This window comes from Aethalodelphis obliquidens, unplaced genomic scaffold, assembly GCF_003676395.1.
Source record: "Aethalodelphis obliquidens isolate GAN/ISIS:26980383/991018 unplaced genomic scaffold, ASM367639v1 scaffold3, whole genome shotgun sequence".
NCBI lineage: Eukaryota > Metazoa > Chordata > Mammalia > Artiodactyla > Delphinidae > Aethalodelphis > Aethalodelphis obliquidens.
The window spans coordinates 53,317,575-53,338,422 of record NW_020837947.1 but is presented as its reverse complement, the minus strand read 5'-3'; the positions used below and the strand labels follow the sequence as shown (position 1 = coordinate 53,338,422).

Genomic DNA, 20,848 nt, shown 5'->3' with positions numbered 1-20,848 from the left:
AGTCTGCCTGCCGATGTGGGGGACACGTGTTTGTGCCCCAGTCCGGGAGGATCCCACGTGCCGCAGAGCGGCTGGGCCCGTGAGCTATGGCCGCTGAGCCTGGGCGTCCGGAGCCTGTGCTCCGCAACAGGAGAGGCCACAACAGTGAGAGGCCCGCGTACCACAAAAAAAAAAAAAAAAAAAAAAATCTGATGATTAGGAATACGGCAAGGCTTGCCTGAAAAACCTTAAAAAAGAGAATCTTTTCTGGTTTTAATTCCTATGATCTTCATTTTAGTTTCTCCTGTAAAAAGGAAGACAAGATGTAAAAACTTAAATGTTTTTGGAATTAGACTGTTTAATAATTACTTCTGGATTGAACACACATGTTCATTTTTATTGCTGCTCTAAAACCTAGTACATTGTCAGCAAAATATTAAGACTACAAACTCGAAGGAAGAACAGCAAAGAATACAACACATACTAGATAAGTCAGAAGTTTTAGGAAAATGGCAAGCAAGTGAAAGAAGAGTAACTGACTTAGCAGATCAAAGAAAGCTGAAGTCTAAGTGTCTGCAAATGCAGATTCCAACAAGAAACCACCAAATTCTCACTACCGAACACACACACGCAACACAGGAATTGGAAGTAACAGGTATCTTGGAAGACAGGGATAGTTATATAGAGCTAAGACAGGAGAAGTAGTTGAAAACCTAACAGCTGGGCCCTCCCCCAGGACCCTTCCTCCCCATCCCATACAGTTAGCCACTATCCCTCCCTATCTGTCTTGGAAGTAGGGAGGTTTATTATCTGGACAAAGTGAACAGTGAGGCTCTGGACTGGCAGACAAGAAATACAGGGAAGAGCAGGGATGAGCAGCCATGCTGAAAACAACTAATTAAGTGAAAACCTCCAGCCCCCACGCTCCACTAGGCTCCCAGAAATCCAGTAGCCAGGCTTAAAAGCTTAAGCAGGAGACTGAAGGTTTCCTCTCTGGAAAGTGGCACCAGAGAAGAGTCTGACTGATACTGGCATTACAGACACCAGTGAAACAGCCCAGTTGGCCACAAGGGGACATTCAGCAATGCTGGGAGACTTTTTTGATTTTCATTACTGGAGAAGGGAGGGTCCAGTTGGCAGCTAGTGGGTAGAGGCCAGGGTACGTCTAAACATCTGACAATCTACATACAGGCCCCACAACAAAGAATGTTCAGGCCCCAAATATCAATAGGGCCAAGATTAAAAAACCTTGATGTACAGTGAGACCAGTCAACAAACCCAGCTCATGTACACAATGCTTTCAGCCCCATTTCAGTGCCTCACCACTATACATGAATGGACAGACAATGTTTAAGACACAACTGAAGCAGGCCTCTAACCTGAAAAACAAACAGAAAAAGGAAGAAAAATAAAGACAATAAAGGGAACCAAAAAACAGCAACAAAAATTAGAAAAGTAACTGATACCCTCAGAGAGAAAAGAAAAAATACTATCCATGGGACAAAAACAAGATGCTGGGGGAAAAATATTCAGAGAATAAGATATCAAAAATATGATGGAAGAAATAAAAATTCAATAGAAGTTAGAAATACAATGTTGAAAAACTCTACAAGAAACAAAAAGACAAAGAAAACAGGAAAAATGAGAAAACTAGTAGATCAATCCAGGGAGTCATTGTAGAGATTGAGAATAAAGAAAATGAAGGAGGTGGGAGACCAAAACGAAGTAATCAAGAAATAATACCAAAAAATTTCCCAGAACTGAAGGACACAAGTTGCCAGATTGAAAAGGCTCACCAGTGTCCAGGCTAATAAATTAAAAGACCTTCAACAAGGCACATCAAAGTGAAATTTCATAATACTGGGGATATAAGATTCCAGAGATAAACAGAATTCAGATTGACATTAAACTTTTAAACAGCAACACTGAAATTTAAAAGGTGAAATGCCCTCAAAATTGTAAGGTGAATGACTTCCAATGTAGAATTCTATAGCCAACCACACTATCATTCAAATACATGCTTTTAAATAAGAAATAGGCTTAGCTATGTAAGATTTCCAAAAAAATTACCTCCAACGCACCTTTTCTCAAGAAGCTACTGGAGGATATCCTCCTCCAAACAAGGGAATACATCAAAATAGAAGATGTGGAATCTAGAATACTGAAGATCAAACACAGGAGATATCAAGAAATTCCCAGGTTTAGAGAAAAACAATGGAGTGACATTATCTAATGAATTTGTCTTTGAAGAAAACAGTACTGAAAAAGATTCTGTGGGAGCATATAGGAAGAACTACTGATTCACCAAAAAAAAAAAAAAACCTGAGCTAAGCTAATAGTCACCCTAGTAGAAAATTTTATTATAGTTCACTACTTGACTCAGCAGTAAACAATATTTACCTAACTGTATATGCAACTAATATTGTCTCATTAAAATTTATGATATAATTAATTTTAGAAATGGGGCGACAGGGCATGGGAAGAGGATTTAAATGAGTTAAACCCTCACTCACCATAACAAGAAAAGATTCAGTGATATCTAAAAGTCATAAATTGAGAAAGAGCAGTAGAAGCATATTATGTGGAAATAGATACCAGAAGAAAAGCTAAAAGAGCTGAAAATTGCCGCCTAGTGATTGTGAATTGACAAAGAAGGGTGATTTAAAGGACTATAGTTTTTTATTACAAAGATTTTGATAAAAATATTTTAAGATATAGTATTCATGTATTATTACTATTTGAATTTACTTCTATCTCAGGAGGAATTTGAAAATCTATGTAATAGAAACATTGTTACGTAAAACTTTATTATCAGCTATATAATTCTTAAACTGTGGACAAGCGGTCAAGTACTGCTCTCAAAAATATAAGAAAATAAGCATTTAGGTTATTATAAGGCAAGGCCCACTTGAGTCTTTTGATCATGGCTTTGCCCTTTTTGATATCTGACCTAGAAGTTGTGTGTATGTGGTCCCAAATCAGAAGTGAGATGGATAGCAGCAATAATTTTCACTGACTGTTACAGAAATTATATAGACAATAAGCCATCTCTCCAAAAGGCTCAGGAGAGATAAAAGCAATTATATCAAAAATACATATTAATATTCAATTAAAACCCAGCAATCCAGAGAGAAGCTGAAATAAAGTAATTATTAGCAAAACATACTATGCATTCATAAAAATTATATAATTGTTAAAAGTATATAATGATATAATAGTATGAATAACCTTAGCATGTGCCTGGATACTGTGCTAATAAGCATTTATCATTTCATTTACTGCATCCTGATGGAAGTTGATATCCTTCTCTGCACTTTCACAAGTAGGAAACTGAATCTCAAAGAGGTCAAGTAATGCGCACCCCAACACACAAATAAACAGGGGAGCGGGGATTAAAACCTAAGCCCATGGTCATAACCACTAAGCAATTTACCAAAAAACAGAAATTCTAAATTCAGAATACTAAATAGTATTCTGGCTAATTTGGCATATCTGCATAAGCTACATTAATCACAGATGATCTACTAATTCCCTACTAAATAACTATTTGAGAGTCAAGCTCAAGAGCCTAGACAGTTATTTCCGTTCAGTTTTTAAATAATGCCATTTCTAAATTCATATACTTTTTACAGTATTTCTGTATTTTTATTTATACTGTAGAGCTAACAGTAAAACAAATTAGCCATTAAACTAACACTAGACTAACATATTCCTCTACAAAGTGGTAAGACGAACTTCAGGCAAATCATAGCAAGACAGCATGATTTGTTTTAGCAAATTTCTCACCCCAAAACTCCTACACACAAATACTTCTGTGTCATATGTTTCTATCATACCCTTGTACACAGGAAATATCCTATGAATACATTAAAAATTCTGTTCTTAACAGAGAAAAACTTGATTAATAAAGTGGAAAAGCTCATTCCAGCATTTTCTTTTACGTTCATAAATCTGCTTTTCTGTTTTAACAAAATTATCTCAATTAAGATCCTCAAAATATACAACTATTAAAAGAAACATATATTTTAAAAAAGCTTTCAATAGCTCACTTGTAGATAAAATGTTGCCTGAAGTCAAAGAGGGAGAAAAACCCATTTCCCTCAGAGTAAGAAGAAAAAAAATACATAAAGGGATTTGAATGTAAAGAGTAAAAAAAATTGCCTTGCAGCACTGACATGAGTGAAAAGTCATCAATCTTTGTGATTTAAAAAAAATGTATGCAGATTTCTTTTTGTAAAATCTCTGAAACAGGAGGAGTAAGGATAACACAGAATTCAATTATTGATTAAATAGCATAATAAAAGAAGCAAGAAAGTCACATAACTTAAAAGTTTCGTTTTTTTTTTTTAAATTTCCAATCTATGTAAATGAAGGGCAAAATAACTTTGAAACTAGGAGAATTCAGGTGGAGGAAACTATTAAATTAAAAACGTAAAAGCCCTTGAAGAAACAATACTGCTTGAAGATTTTAAATTATACAGAAGCATAAGGCAAAACAAAATCAAAGAGAATAAATTCTGGATTCAACCACTACAATCCCTAAGGAGTCTCAAAAGCAGAAATTAAAAAAAAAAAAAAAAAAATTAAAAAAAAATAAAAAAAAAAAAAAAAAAGCAGAAATTTTCAGAAATAAAAAAAACAAAAAACAATCTTTATAAGAATCAGCACTATCAACATACACTTCACTTAAAGGTACAAAAGAAAAAAATTACAAACATTTACAAACGGAAAGAAAATGGCAGAAAAAACTGCTTGGAATGATACTGCATTTGACTAGCGCATTCCATTTTTCAACAAAAATTTCAATGTTGGTATGTGCTAGTAGTATGTGCTAGATGTTAGAGTCACAGCAATGAACAAAATGGACAAACATCTGCCTTCATGAAGCTTACTTTCTAGTGGAAAAGGAAAACAAAGGGACGTGAGAAATAAAATATGTAGTATGCTAGATGGTGACTAGTGCTATCCAGAAAAACTGATAGGATTCTCTATGACAGATTTGGATTCAATTTGTTTTAGCAAATTTCTCACCCCTAAACCCCTACACACAAGTACTTCGGTGAAAACTGCATTGTGTCTGTTTAACAGACTATAAGCCATGAAGTCCAAAATAAATCACTGTAATTTACAACGGTCATAAGTTCCCGATTTCAAACTTTTATGGCTTCTCATTTACTTGCAAAAATTAAGCTCAGCAGCTTACAATTTAGTAAATGTAAACATGTAAAAGTATACTAACAATTATCTGTGACTGAGAGCTGATTACCTGTATCTTTCAAGTTAATATAACATAATTTTAAGAAGTACACTGAACTAAAATCATTTTATGTGTGTAATATTGATCACCAAAATATGTTTTTAAAATAATTCAGACCTTCAAATTCCCTGTCCAACCCTCTCCCCCTTAAAAAACAAAAACACATTATTATCCTATTCCTAGATAATCTACAAGGGGAGTCTTCCCCCTTACAGAGTAAGGAAGAGCTGGGAAGGAATACTGAAAGAAAAGCATGGAAAGGCGATTTTCACATAGGCTTCAAGAAATCCTCAAGAAACAACACACTTTCAACAGACGTCATGACCTTTCAAATGATAAAACAACATCCTGAGTGGAAAACTAATGTGCAAAGCTAATGTCTGGGTCAATCTCAAAAGTCATTTAATTGAAGGCAGTGACTAACCAAGACCACCTGTACCCAATACAATGATAAGTTACAAAGCAAGAAATCCAAGGCAGCTCTACTTTATCAATGTCAACTCTCTGAACGACACTGACCAAAGTAGAAAGGAATATTCAATATTAAACCATAAGTAAAAACCAATATTAAACCATACAACATAAGTTGTATCCTCATTTACTAAAACAATGATAGCCAAACAACAAAAAAAGCATCTTTCATCTCTTATTAAAAGTAATTCTGGGGCTTCCCTGGTGGCGTAGTGGTTGAGAGTCCACCTGCCGATGCAGGGGACGCAGGTTCGTGCCCCGGTACGGGAGGATCCCGCATGCCGCAGAGCGGCTGGGCCCGTGGGCCGTGGCCGCTGGGCCTGCGCTTCCGGAGCCTGTGCTCCACAATGGGAGAGGCCGCAGCAATGAGAGGCCCACGTATGGCAAAAGAAAAAAAAAAAAGTAATTCTGATGACAGAACAGCAATGCACAAACAACTTATGCACTAAGAAAAATGGCCAACTCACGAGTCAGTGACTGGTGTTTATAGGTCTTCTCTAGAAACCTGTCCACCTAAGCCTATCAAGACTTTGAACCCTTATGTAATACCTAGCAAAAAAATCAATATTACCCAGTTGTGTTAGGAAAAAAAATCACAGTAATAGAATTTCCTATTATTGCTCACATTTCTCAGAAGTGATGAAAGGAGAATTCTAACATTAGAATAAATAAAATTACTCTGAACCTAAAAACATATCCTGAAATGTTAAGTACATCTACCTTCGTGCTTCAAGGCTGAATCCAGTTAATGTTTTTGCAAAAGCTTTCAATTAAGTTTGCATGGCTGCCCTGTAATTCTCTGGATGAAAAGCTTGGAAGCTGGCTAAAGATATCAAGAGAGCTGACTGAACGTAGATGAGCACTGTTCCTTAACAAGCCTACAATTTCAGTAAAAAAAAAAAAAAAATGCAGTCAGTTCTATCAAAGGTAATCTACTCTAAGCAGGGTTCAACTATCATTTCATATTGTTTGTGAACCATCATATTCAGTTATCTAAATTTAGCAATATAAAGTCTATTGTGATAAAAATAAAATTTCCTTAAGTGAACTGAAATTAGTCCAAGAACTAATCCTGCTGTGTACTTTAACTAATAGAAATTGAGATTGAACCATTTGACAGTTCTCTAGAGTTTCTAAGTCCAAGTTATTCCAGGAAAACAGTAATCAACCATTTGTGGCAATTCAACACATCAATACATCTTAAAGACCTAATGACAAAGAAAAAAATTACCAAAAAGTAAGTTCAATTTATGGCCAAAAAAAATGGAGTCAATTATACCTATGTAGAATAATATTAGGTTTTACTACACTTTCTAAAAATGAGATTAAAAATCAAACAACACATTAGGCCTAGCTTACTGCATAAGAGCAAATGAATGAAGAGTCCAGGTAGTGCTCTTTGTATTGTTCTTACAGAATCACATCATCAATATTAATAATGGTAGTAACAGTACCAATACTATCATTACTCTTTTTGGTTTTTTTTAAGATGTTGGGGGTAGGAGTTTATTAATTTATTTTATTTTTTTTTATTTTTTGCTGTGCTGGGTCTTCGTTTCTGTGCGAGGGCTTTCTCTAGTTGTGGCAAGCGGGGGCCACTCTTCATCACGGTGCGCAGGCCTCTCACTATCGCGGCCTCTCTTGCTGCAGAGCACAGGCTCCAGACGCGCAGGCTCAGTAGTTGTGGCTCACGGGCCTAGTTGCTCCGCAGCATGTGGGATCCTCCCAGACCAGGGCTCGAACCCGTGTCCCCTGCATTAGCAGGCAGATTCTCAACCACTGCGCCACCAGGGAAGCCGCTATCATTACTCTTAAGTATCTTCCAAAATATTCACAACACTTTCCTTAATTGTGTAATCAGCAGATTATATCTTAAGAGGTAGATAAAGGCAGGGGAAGAAAAAGTTGTCAAAGACTATATAATAAGCCAGATGAATAACCAAATTCTCTAATTATTTTTTATTTTAAATCAATATCCAAAGACAAACCATAATTCTGGTATTGTATAGCTAGTAACAGCTGACCTAAGGAAATTTATAAAAAATTATATTATTAAGGAGTTGATCATTTTTTTCATCTGATCATTTTAAAATAGGAATAGAAGTCGTTTAAAATCATAGTGCTATTATGTTACAAGAACAAAAATGGTCACGCTGCACTCTTCAACTGCCCAAATCACTTCCTTCCAACAAGATGATGAAAAGACCCTTATCTTGGTTTACCTCTAATTAAACAGACGCATGTATAGGAAATCATGGCAAAAATTACTTGATTTCTTAGTTATGACAAAATCAATCTTTCTTCCAAATCTTTTATCTGTAAAAAAGTCATGTAAATCTAAAAATTATTTGTCATCAAAGCAAGAATACGGTATTCAATTATAAATTCTACAAAGCTTTAGAGCTCTCAGCCAGTTGTTCAAAATCTTTTCATGCATTCTTGAGATTTACCTTAAAATGAGATTAGAAAGTAAATTTCAGAGCACTTCTTTATCATATCATCCTCTTTTTTTTTTTCATATCATCCTCTTTAATTTGAAATGAGCTGATGTGCTTTTGAGAATATTTTTAAGGGAGTTTCTTTCCCCCTTTAAAGTTTTACATTTCATTCTATAAAATATATATATAACCAATATATATAAATCTTGAAACCTATGTGCACTGGTATATGTCTACATGGACACAAGTTTTGAAGACCTTTTAATGAATTTATGCAAAAACTGACTACTGTGAGACAATGAAAAGGCCATTTTCATTTGCTGAAATCTGACAAAGCATTTTAGACTCTGTTCAACTTATGGAAAGATATACAAAGGGTTAAAAACAAAATCAATAACATCTACCCTGTAATAACATATCTCAGAGCTCTTAAATCATATCCAACTCAAGATAAAAGAATATTCTCATCCACTGAGATCTGAACATGTCCCAGAAATACATGAGTAATTATGACACACAGGTAATAATAGCACAACTATCAACACAGATTTTTAGAGGTATAATTCAGCCTGGAGGCTAGCAGATGGCCTAATTTTTCAGGATTCCTTTTTGCCCTATTGAAGGATTAAAGGTGCATACAATGAATTGGAAAATAGTGCTAAACATTCTCTTTGTATACGATCCTCACAGATAACTATAATGGGCCAACTATGACAGAAAGGAATCTCACTCACTAATACAATCAATCACAAGTCAACATGACTTTTTGTACTCTTCCTCCTGTATCATACCTGCAAAATCTCACCCTGTGAAGCCCATCACCACAGTGAAGTCAGGCCCCCTATAAATCTTCTGAAAATACAATTCTTCAAAGGCATATGCTATGAGGACTATGAGGAATTCTCCCTTACTTTACCACGCCTGCTTTAGGTGGTAAACCATATGGAGCGTATTATACTTATACTAACTACTCTTCAATAACTTCAGAGGCAATTCTAAATTTTTAATGCACCCTGTAATGCACATGTTTTGAACCAAGGTTTTTTGCGTCATTCTTGTTTCTTCACTGGCTTAAGGCAGCTAAAATTAGCCTTTGTAGGTAATTCCTAATCTGAATTCCCGTTTTTTACTACACAAGTTCCCGGGCAACAAGCAGGTTTACAATCTTAGTAAATGACACGCCACTCGTTCGTTAACGGCAGGGAGTATTTCTATTAAAGCGGGTGCTTTTCTGTCCTGTAAGAGCTACCAGCAGGACTCTTTCTCTAACAGGCAGCAGTTGCTTACTGGGGCCAGTCAAGATTAGAACATTTCAGATGATTTTTTGTTTTCCACACAGAATACTTCTTAAATTTAGTAGTACTGACATAGAGAAAGTAAAAGGTAACGAAAAGGAATACTCCTTGAATACAAATGGGTTAGTTTTCAGATGATAAAAGACAAAAGAATAAAAACGAACATTGGTGTTCAGAAGAAATGCCAGGAAAGAAAAAAAGGAAAAAGCATATATCCTTCCTTTTATCCAACTCTTATTAAACATAAGACAATGTCAACCTTGAGCTCACTATCTTAAAAGAAGTGCAGTATTCTATGAATTGAGGTCATACATAAAGCATCTAAATACGTAGGATCTGACATCCTGAACCTAGGTTAGGAAAAAAGTGTTTGCACGGGGCTTCCTTGGTGGCGCAGTGGTTGAGAGTCCGCCTGCCGATGCAGGGGACACAGGTTCATGTCCTGGTCCGGGAGGATCCCACATGCCGCGGAGTAGCTGGGCCCGTGAGCCATGGCTGCCGAGCCTGTGCATCCGGAGCCTGTGCTCCGCCAACGGGAGAGGCCACAACAGTGAGAGGCCTGCGTACCACAAAAAAAAAAGAGTTTGCAGAGACAGAAATCTAGATTCTACTAGGAATTCTCCCAACAAAAAATAAGACTCAGTGTATACAAAAAAATAAATATAAACAAGCAAACTTCTGTATCTTTGTAGATGCTGGTGGTGTTTTTTGGTTTTCAATTGGTTTTTGTTGTTTAGTTAGTAAATACATAATATTCTATTATCCATAATGTTAAATGTGGGAAAAAAATGAAAGTAACCAGGATAGGAAAATACAAAAAGCAGAAATTCAATCTAAAATCTTAAGCTAACAATCTTTAAATAAAGCACCAGTCTTCTAATGAGAGAGAAAACTATTAGCAATTTTAAAAGCCAAGTGTTTATACATAGGGATAACAGGAAAGTACTGCCTAAAACAAATGCATGATTTTAGAAATCAAAAGTAAGGAAGAAAACAGCTGTGACTCTAGCACTTAAATCATATTCCAAGAGAGTAGAAAAATAATTAATCCAAGTTGAATTATTTAAGCAATGTCAGAGCTCACTTTCTTCACTAATTCCAAAACTTGAGGCTTAAGGGTAAAAATATGAAAATGGTAAAAAATATGAAAAAGTTATTTGATAAAACTGAGGACAAGAAACATTATAAACTGTTAAAATTATTATATGTGAACATACTACATTTAAAATTTAAAATATTCAGCTATTAGAATCTATGAATCAGAAATAAAAAAAAAAAGAATCTATGAATCAGAAATAAAATTGAAATCCAAATTACAAATACATTAAACATATTTAAAAACACTATTTTCTGTTCCTTTTATCCACATAGAATATATTAATCAGAAGACCACATGACACAGAAAATGTTATAAGATTTTGCTTCATGTTTCCAATTATACACAGTGGAAAACTTTTCATGAATTCAAAGTTTAAACAGATGCAACTTAATTTAAAGTCCTTGAGGCTTTATTTACCGTCTTGTGACCGTTCTGGCAGGCCACATGCAGCGCTGTCTGCCCCATCGCATCCTCAACATCGACATCACTGACGTGCTGTACAAGGTCATGGAGTAGTTCTGTCCGCCCATTCACAGCCAGCCAGTGTATCTGTGCAGCCATTTAGGTTACTTAACATTTGTGCAAGAGTGTTTCATATAAAAGCAGCAGATAAATAATGCAATTATTCATCAACTGTGAGCATGATATACACACTAAATATTAAAATTAAAATTTAAGCCAATATACTTTTTTCCTATATTTTTATATGGGGAAAAAATATGCATCAGGATGTAGGTTACACCACCATGTACTTCAAAATCAAGCATTTCATGGTTTCAAAGTAGTTAAAAATCCTAAACTTAGGATCACCAAATACTCTGCTTCTTAGATGACCATGGACTGTATGTATAGCTTATCTCTAGAGAAGAGGTACTGGATATTTTTCCTCCCCCAGAAACAAACATAAGTTAAAAAGTAATTAATATGACAGTAGGTGTCATATTCTTTACTTCCTATATTTTACACATAATGCATGTAACATATATAAATAACATATATGGGGAGGATTAAAAAAATATAAAACACCTGTAAGTCTACCCCACAAAGATAATCAATGTTAAAACTTTGGACTATGCTGTCCATGCATTTTTCATCTGACTTTTTTTCCATTAAAAAAATATATCATGAAACTTTTGTTTTAAAATGGTAACTCTGAAGCCATGCATCAGCTCCTACTTCTTCCCCGAACATCACTGAAATGACAGTAAAGAGTACTTTTTCTTAAAGGACAGACCTATTAAGAAAAAGAAAAGGAGAGAATACAAGAGCAACACATTTTGCAAGCTGGAAGCTTTTGTCTGAATTGTCAGAACAAAGAGCTGAATCCTAAACCAGTAATAGAGCACCAAGAAGGTAGATTCAGATCACAGAACTCCCAAAAGGCTCAAGGATAGGTAGTAACACTCTGCTGCACTTCTTGAAGTTACATATAACTTTTATATGCACTAGGAAACCAAAATATTTGTATGACTTGCTTTATCTCAGTATTCATTTTATTGACATGGTCAGGAACAGAACCTGCAGCATCTCTGAGGTATGCCTATAAATAAAAACCCAAAACAAAAGAAAGGCAAAGGAATCTCTGGGATGATGGTGAAGAGATATTCCAAATAACGCTGGAAAGCAGGCCTAGAAATCAACCAATCTCACTTAGAGAACAGCAGTCCCCATAACAGACTCCTTCAGAACTATTCAAGAAGGTGAAAGGTACTGAACACATGTTATGAGGATATTTACAAAGCTCAGGGAAGTCTAGTAATGAATTAACAACACGTATTTAGAAAACAAAAAAAAATGTTAAGGTTCAATAAATGAAGAAACAGAAATAAAAGACATACAGATTGGAAAGGAAAAGATAAAACTATCTCTATTTGCAGATGACATGACTATCTATATAGAAAATCCCAAGGCATCTACCAAAAACTCCTAGAACTAATAAGTGAGTTCAGCAAGGTCACAGGCTACGTGATCAACACATAAAAGGCAACTGCATTTCCATGTACTATCAATGAACATGCAGAAATAAAAATTTAAAACAATGTCGCGGGACTTCCCTGGTGGTGGAGTGGTTAAGAATCCACCTGCCAATGCAGAGGACACAGGTTTGAGCCCTGGTGCTGGAAGATCCCACATGCCACGGAGCAACTAAGCACATGTGCCACAACTACTGAGCCTGCATGTCACAACTACTGAAGCCCGCATGCCTAGAGCCCGTGCTCCTCAACGAGAAGCCACTACAATGAGAAGCCCATGCACTGCAACAAGAGAAAGCCTGTGCGCAGCAACGAAGACCCAACGCAGCCAAAAATAAATAAATAAAATAATTTTTTTTAAATTAAAAAATATAAACGTCACTTACAATTGCTCCAAAGAAAATAAAATACCTAGCTATACACTTAAAACATGCACAAGATCTGTAAGCTGAATAATACAAAATTCTGATGAAAGAAATCAAAGACCTAAATAAACAGAGAGACATACTGTGTTTATAGATTGGAAGACTCAACATAGTAAAGATGTCAATCCTCCCCAAATTGATCTACAGGCTTAATGCAATTCCAATAAGAAATCTCAGCAAGGTTTTTTGTCATAGACAAGTTTATTCTAAAATGTATATGGATAGGCAAAGAACCAGAGTAGCTAACACAATCTTGACAAAGAAAAATAAAGTGGGAGTAATTACTCTACCTGATATTAAGACTTACTATATAGCTAGAGTAATCAAGACAGTGTGGTATTGGCAAAGGGACAGACAGATCACTGGAACAGAACTGAGGACCCAGAAATAACCCCATACAAATATGCCCAAAAGATTTTTGAGAGAGAGACAAAACCAATCTCATGCAGGAAGTATATAGCCTTTTCAACAAACAGTGCCAGGGTAACTAGACTCCATAGGTAAAAAAAATAAGCCTTGACTTAAGCATCACAGACAAATATTAGCTCAAAATAGATCACAGGTTTAGATGTAAAATTTAAAAGTATAAAACTTTTTGAAAAAGATAGGAGAAAATCTTCAGGATGTATAGCTAGGCAAAGAGTTCCTAAACTTGATACCAAAAACACAATCCATAAATGGAAAAACTGATATACTGAACATCAAAAATTAAAACTTCCGTACTACAAAAGGCTCAGTTAAGAGTACTGTAAATCATCTATGCTTCAATTTAATAAATAAATAAATAATAAAAATAAATAAAAACATAAGTGATAGAAGAGTGATTTTGAAGGTGAAGGTGGGAAGCGCAAGGTGTCCTTGAGTAATCAGCTTGAGGAAGGAGCACACATATAAAGGCTGAAGACCTGGAAAGTGACTCCCTTAACTATCCATGCTACAGACCTTTGGAAGTCTTCATAAACCCCCAGCGGTATCTGAACACCAGTTAAGCTCACTGCTCCAATGTAGCATGCTCTCTTGCATCTCCAAGCCTTTGCCAACCTATTCCACAGAGCTAGAACCCCACTACCACTCCCAACCTCACAATCACCACTTACACTAGTCTAACTTCTGTTTGTCCCTTTGGCCTCAGCTCTTGTGATACTTCCCTGGGATGCCTCCTCCAATGCCATTGGTGAGGATGGGTCCCCTTATCTGACTTCTACAGCATCTCCATCACCTATGTTAACATTCATTACAATGTGTCACCATTGCCTGTTGACTATCCTGACTTCCTTGGAAGTTTGGGGAAGACAAGGACTGGGTCAGTCAAATTACTGCTCTGACCCCATACCAGTAAAGTGCCTAGCACATAATAGGTATCCAAGAAAATCCTGTTCAAAGAACAAATGAATGAAGAAACATGAGGAGCCCTTTGTGAGGGTGATCAGCCTACAAAGTATGCAGTCAACAGTTCTCTCCTTTTGTATGAAAAATCCTGGGGATCTTGACTCCCCACTGAAAGTTCTTCCATCTCAGGAGCCCTTGACTTTACTGCCCCACATGCTTGGTGGCCACTATTCAATTCTGCAGCACCACATTTCCACCATCCTAACTAGCTTCCTTCAGCTGATGGGGTCAATGTGCCTGGCTGTTGAATTAATTCCATCATGTGACCTGGGACTAGGCAGGAACACACTTGGTGGCCAGAACTGTTTCTAAGAGAAGGAGGCACACCACACCAATCAGGGCCACAGGATAGAACACTGAGATTGGTCCCAGGCAGAAAAAGAGCTGAGACTGTTTTTATATAATAAGCCTTGTAGAATCATTTGACTCTTTAAATATATGCATGAATAATTTTTTAATAAAAATTTTATTTTTAAAAATTTTATATTCCACTTCCCTTAAAGTTCAGGAGTGAAGGGGGAAAATTAGCAGATAAAAACTTATGCGATTAAACAGACTATGTTAGTACTGAGCATCTTATCTTACCTATACTAGAGAGTGTCCTAAGGATAGAGCTATGTCAATTCCATAGTTTTATAACCCTCTGTGGTACCTACCATATCACTATAGCATTCTGTAGATATTTGGAATACAGTTTTCCTTTACAGAGTAAATGGTGTTATATTGTTACTATGTAACAAAAATGTAGATTATCACAGGAATTGTGAATTCCATATAATAATCATGATTGAACTTAATCTTTAACAAGTCATTCTCAGAATAACTCACATCTTAGGAAAGCTGTTTTGTTATGCCCCAGCTCCCTCCCTGCCCACTGAAAAAAAAAAAATTTAATCAGAAAGGCCTTGAAAACTAGCATGGTATGTAAATACTCAATATTCTTCTTTATTCACAAATTAAAGGACTCAAAATTTACAAAAACTACCAAAGGAAGGTTAAAAAAAAAAAAGTTCAGCTTTATTGAGGTATAATTGACAAAACTGTAAGACATTTAAAGTATACATCACAATGATCTGATATACATTGTGAAAGGATTTCCACTATCCATTTAATTAAAATCTCCATCACCTCACATACAGGAAGGTAAAATTTAACAAAATTTATTTCTGTCACAATGTCAAAACAATTTCTCAGTAATCACATAATTCTATTTTATCTCTACTTCTAAATCAAATATGCTCCATTAAATGACAATATGATTAAAATTTTTGGATTTCAGCAATCTCTTCAGAAATATCCCACACCACCCTCCCTACAATATCTATGTGGATCAAAAAAATATAATCATATTTTTGAAAAGAAAGTGACATGGCAAAAAGGATAAAAATACTAGTTTAAGTAAGATATAACAAGTCTGAAAGGATACAGGCTAAAATATTAACAGTGATTATCTCTGAGTGCAGGGAGTACAGGTGAGTGATCATTCCCTTAGTTACCTTTTATTTCCTTTCCTTTTTTTTATTCATTCCTTTCCTTTTTTAAAACTAAAATGAGTTATAAAAACATAGCCATCCAAATTTTCCTACCATGTATATATTAAAAGAATTTAAAAGGACATAATGAAAAACAGCTGTCCTATAATGAACTCATAACACACCTCAGTGGAGATGCTCCTACAAACTCCCTTGAAAGTCAGTGACAAAAGCTAGGGGATCAAGACTTCAAAATAAATGAAAGGTCATAAAGTTAAAAAATAAGGGGAAAGGAGAAAAATGGTGAACCTTAACTTCTCTTAATAAATATAGCTGAGAACTGTGTCTCAATCATACTGTATCTTCCCAATTACCACAAAGAGGAACTGCACAAATACTTGTACTACATTTTGCATACTATCACCTTCAAATATTATTTTCTAAAAAGTATTTTTAAAATCGCAGATAAAAATTCTTAGCACTTACTGCTGTAAGGCCTTCATTATTACAAATGTTGACATCAGCACTGTATTCTAATAATTTACTCATGCATTTCTTCTGCCTGAAAAGAAAGAGACAGTTACAGATAACTGGTACTAGAAAAATAAGCAAATGACAATTATTTTACTGAAACAGTAACTATACTCAACATTAATTAATGGCAAATATCAACTTCCATCTGCAATATTTAAATAAGTACTGTAACATCTGAAACAAAACACAAAATTTTTTCTATGACTCAAAGATAATAGGATAAAGAAAAGGCACAATGAGGTTTTCATGCCATTGGGACAAATTCATCATTCAAAATGCTGAGAAATTTCTAGAGTTGACAGAATATTTGGAATAGTAATCTTCATTAGAAATGTCAGACAATATAAGTCTAATGGAAGGGGAATGGACAGAGTAAAATGATGTCTCAATGTTGTATCCTACATTCTTGATTGCAAAATATTTAAAATACTAAGATGAGTTATAAAAACCACAAAATTAATAAAATGCCTATCTATTCATCCCCCTACCTACTTCACTTTTTTTTCAATTTATTTTACTGTGGTAAAATACACATAACATAAATTTATCATCTGAACCATTTTTAAGTGTACAGTTCAGTGATATTAAGTATATTCATATTGTTGTGCAACCATCACCACCATCCATCTCAAGAACTCTTTTCAGCTTGCAAAGCTGAAATTCTATATCCATTAAACAATAACTCCCCATTCCCTCTCCTGCTAGCCCCTGGCAACCAGTATTCTACTTTCTGTATCTATGATTTGGGTTTATCTAAGTACCTCATAAAAGTGGAATCATACAGTTTGAATTTCTGTGATTGGCTTATTTCACTTAGTATAACGTCCTCAAGGCTCATCCATGTTGTAGCATCTGTAGCATCAGAATTTCTTTCCTTTTTAAGGCTGAATAATATTCCACTGTATGTATATACCACATTTTGCTTATCCATTCATCTGTCAATGGACACATAGGTTCCTTTTGTTTTAGCTATTATGAATCATACTGCTATGAGCTCAAGTATACAAATATTTCTGCAAGACCCTGTGACAAATTTTGGGGTGTTATATACCCAGAAGTGGGACTGTTGGATCATATGGTAATTTTTTTTTTTTTTTTTTTTTTTGGCCACGCCATGTAGCTTGTGTGATTCTAGCTCCCTGACCAAGGGATTGAACCTGGGCCTTCAGCAGTGAAAGCGAGGAATCCCAACCACTGTACAGCCAAGGAATTTCCCATATGATAATCCTATTTTTTATTTTTTGAGGAAGCACCAAACTAGTTTTCAGAGCATCTGTACCATTTTCCTTTCCCACCAACAGAGCACAAGGGTCCCAATTTCTCCACATCCTCATCAACACTTGTCATTCTGTCAACACTGTTTTTCTGATAGCCATACTAATGAGTGTGAGTTGGTATCTCACTGTAGTTTTAATTTGCATTTCCCTGATTAGGGGTATTGAGCATCTTTTCATGTTCTTATTGGCCACCTATATATCTTTTTTTTACAGTACGCGGGCCTCTCACTGTTGTGGCCTCTCTCACCGCGGAGCACAGGCTCCGGACGCTCAGGCTCAGCAGCCATGGCTCACGGGCCCAGCAGCTCCGCGGCATGTGGGATCTTCCCGGACCGGGGCACGAACCCGTGTCCCCTGCATCAGCAGGCGGACTCTCAACCACTGCGCCACCAGGGAAGCCCCCTATGTATCTTATTTGGAGACATGTCTACAAAAGTCCTTTGCCGCCTTTTGAACTGCCTACCACTTCATTTTGCTCACAATGTTTCCTCCTAGCCTGAGCCATTCCTAGTCACTCTTCAGTATTTATCTCAATTTCCCCTTCATTAAATAATTAAATGAAAATTCATGCTTTGGAAACAAAGTGATACACACACTATATATATATATATAAATAAATTAAAAAATATGCTTTTTATGTATATACTTAACTATGCTCAGTATTGAATTAAGGAAATATGATTTAATCCATGGCATGAAAAAGTTTATGATCTAGTTGAGTAAATGATATATATATATATATATATATATATATATACACACACATAAAAAATATAAAATAGGGTATGTGTAATAGCATATTATGTATAATGTTACACAATATAGTATATATAGTATTAATATGAGTATTGAGATACCATGATTTATGGGAAAAACATATATTTGGTTTTAATCCACACTTTTTGGGTCACAGCTCCCAAACCCTTTGAATTTCCTAAGCAGTTAAGGGCAATGGCCCTCATTTCCTGAAAACGTTTCAGGGAAGGTGAATTTTGGGTCCCACCCAAGGGTGGGGGTTGGTTGCCAGGAGAACCAACCATATGACTACAGGGTACTTTCAGTCCCACCCTGATTTCCAGGGAGGGGAGAGCACCTGGAGGTTGAATCAACTGCTAGTGGCCAATGATTTAAGTCAATCATGACTATGTAATGAAGCCTGCATAAAGACCCAAAAGGAGAGCTTTTTGTCCCTTTCAGGGAGAGCTTCCCGGATGGGAATCAAAATGTTTCTCCATGTGACCATGCCAGGACCTTCTTTGTTCAGGACCTCACCCTGTGTATCTGTCTCTTCATTTGGCTATTGATTCGTATCCTTTAATACCCTTTTATAATAATCAGTAATCTAGTGAGTAAACAAACATTTTCCTGAGTTCTGTGAGCCATTCTAGCAAATTAATTGAACCCAAGAAAGGGATCGTGGGAACCTCTGATTTATAGCCAGTCAGTCAAAAGTACTGATAACAACCTGGACTTTCGACTGGAATCCTGAGTTGGAGGGGGTTGTCGGAACCTCCAATTTGTAGCCAGTCAGTCAGAAGCACCACTTGTGACTGAGCTTGCAAATGGCATCTGAAGTAGAGAGTGGTCTTATAGGACTGAGCCCTTTACCTACAGAGTCTGCTTCTACCTGAAGGTACATAGAGTTAGAATTGAGCTGACTTCTAGGACACTCTGTTGGCATCCGAGAATTGCTTGTTGGTATGGGGAAGCGTACACACACACACACACACACACACACACACACACACACACACACACACACACACACACACACAGTGGAACTGGGTCCAGGAACCCTTTGCAAGTATGCTATATATATATATGACATACAAAGAATATACATATACATGTAATATATATAACTATTTACTCAGATAATAAATATCTTTGTGCCATGGATTATATCATATTTCTTTAATCAACTCAGTACTAAGCATAACTAACTGATTACTAATTAGTAAATCTTATAATCAATAGCTAAAATTTTTATTAACTGAATAAACCTTTTAAAAGAGAACAAATTACTTTCCTTGCTTTGATTTTTTATATCTAAAATGAGGTTAAATGTCATTTAAAATCAGCTTTATAATCAAAGAAATGGAAGAAAACAAAGCTCTGAGTAAACTTTTAAGTTCAAAAGTTTACAAAGTGGGCTTCCCTGGTGGCGCAGTGGTTGGGAGTCCGCCTGCCGATGCGGGGGACACGGGTTCGTGCCCCAGTCCGGGAGGATCCCGCGTGCCACGGAGCGGCTGGGCCCGTGGGCCATGGCCGCTGGGCCTGCGCGACCGGAGCCTGTGCTCCACAGCGGGAGAGGCCGCGGCGGTGAGAGGCCCACGTACCGCAAAAAAAAAAAAGAGTTTACAAAGTTCCTTCATCTAACACATTGTTATGAAAACCTTAGAAAATAAATCTTCAATAACGTGAGGCAACAGACCAGAAAGTCTTATTAAAATTAATATTGCATTGTTTAAATTATGTGTGTGTGTCTGTGTGTGTGTGTGTGTGTGTGTGTCTGCACCCATATTGCTGGATTTCTAAAATCTATTCAGAAGCCTGTCGTGGACCACTGGCATATTGTCAAAATAAACACTTAGGTGGGACTGTACCAGGGAAAAAAGCTCTAAAGAAGTGTTTAGGGTAGAGATTGTTGAAGAAAAGCAGCAATCCATAATCCCCATCCCAAAAATGAACTGCAAAACTACGGGGCAATATAAGAGAACTATATCTTTTTTCTTACTTAATAATCATTATTGCTATTTTCCAGAACCCTGAGTAAATCAAAAAGACCAACTAAGTGCACACCAATTTTGCTTAGAATGGAGCTAAAATGTTAACTAACACATGAGTTCTGCTCTTTATGAGCTCACAATCTAGCCCAAAAAATAAAGAAAAAATGTTTCTGGGACTTCCCCGGCAGTCCAGTGGTTAAGACTCCACACTTCCACTGCAGGAGGTGCGGGTTCAATCCCTGGTTGAAGAACTAAGATCCCACATCCCGGTGTGGTGCAGCAAAAAATTTTTTTAAAAAAGAAAAAAGAGGGCTTCCCTGGTGGCGCAGTGGTTGACAGTCCGCCTGCCGATGCAGGGGACACGTGTTCGTGCCCCGGTCTGGGAGGATCCCACATGCCGCAGAGTGGCTGGGCCCGTGAGCCATGGCCGCTGGACCTGCGCGTCCGGAGCCTGTGCTCCGTGGCGGGAGAGGCCACAGCGGTGAGAGGCCCGCGTACCGCAAAAAAAAA

General features: G+C 36.4%; 1 protein-coding gene across 4 annotated transcripts in view; it reads right to left on the bottom strand.

Annotated features, from left to right (window-relative positions):
* The window catches only part of HACE1 (HECT domain and ankyrin repeat containing E3 ubiquitin protein ligase 1), a 94,531-nt gene that overhangs the window by 63,089 nt on the left and 10,594 nt on the right, over positions 1-20,848 (bottom strand). For all 4 annotated transcript variants that reach the window (XM_027089657.1, XM_027089650.1, XM_027089644.1 and 1 more), the window contains 2 exons: positions 16,285-16,360; positions 10,957-11,088 (listed from right to left, as the gene is read on the bottom strand). In XM_027089657.1, coding sequence (XP_026945458.1) covers positions 10,957-11,088; positions 16,285-16,360 — 208 coding nt within the window. The remainder of the gene's footprint in view (positions 1-10,956; positions 11,089-16,284; positions 16,361-20,848) is intronic.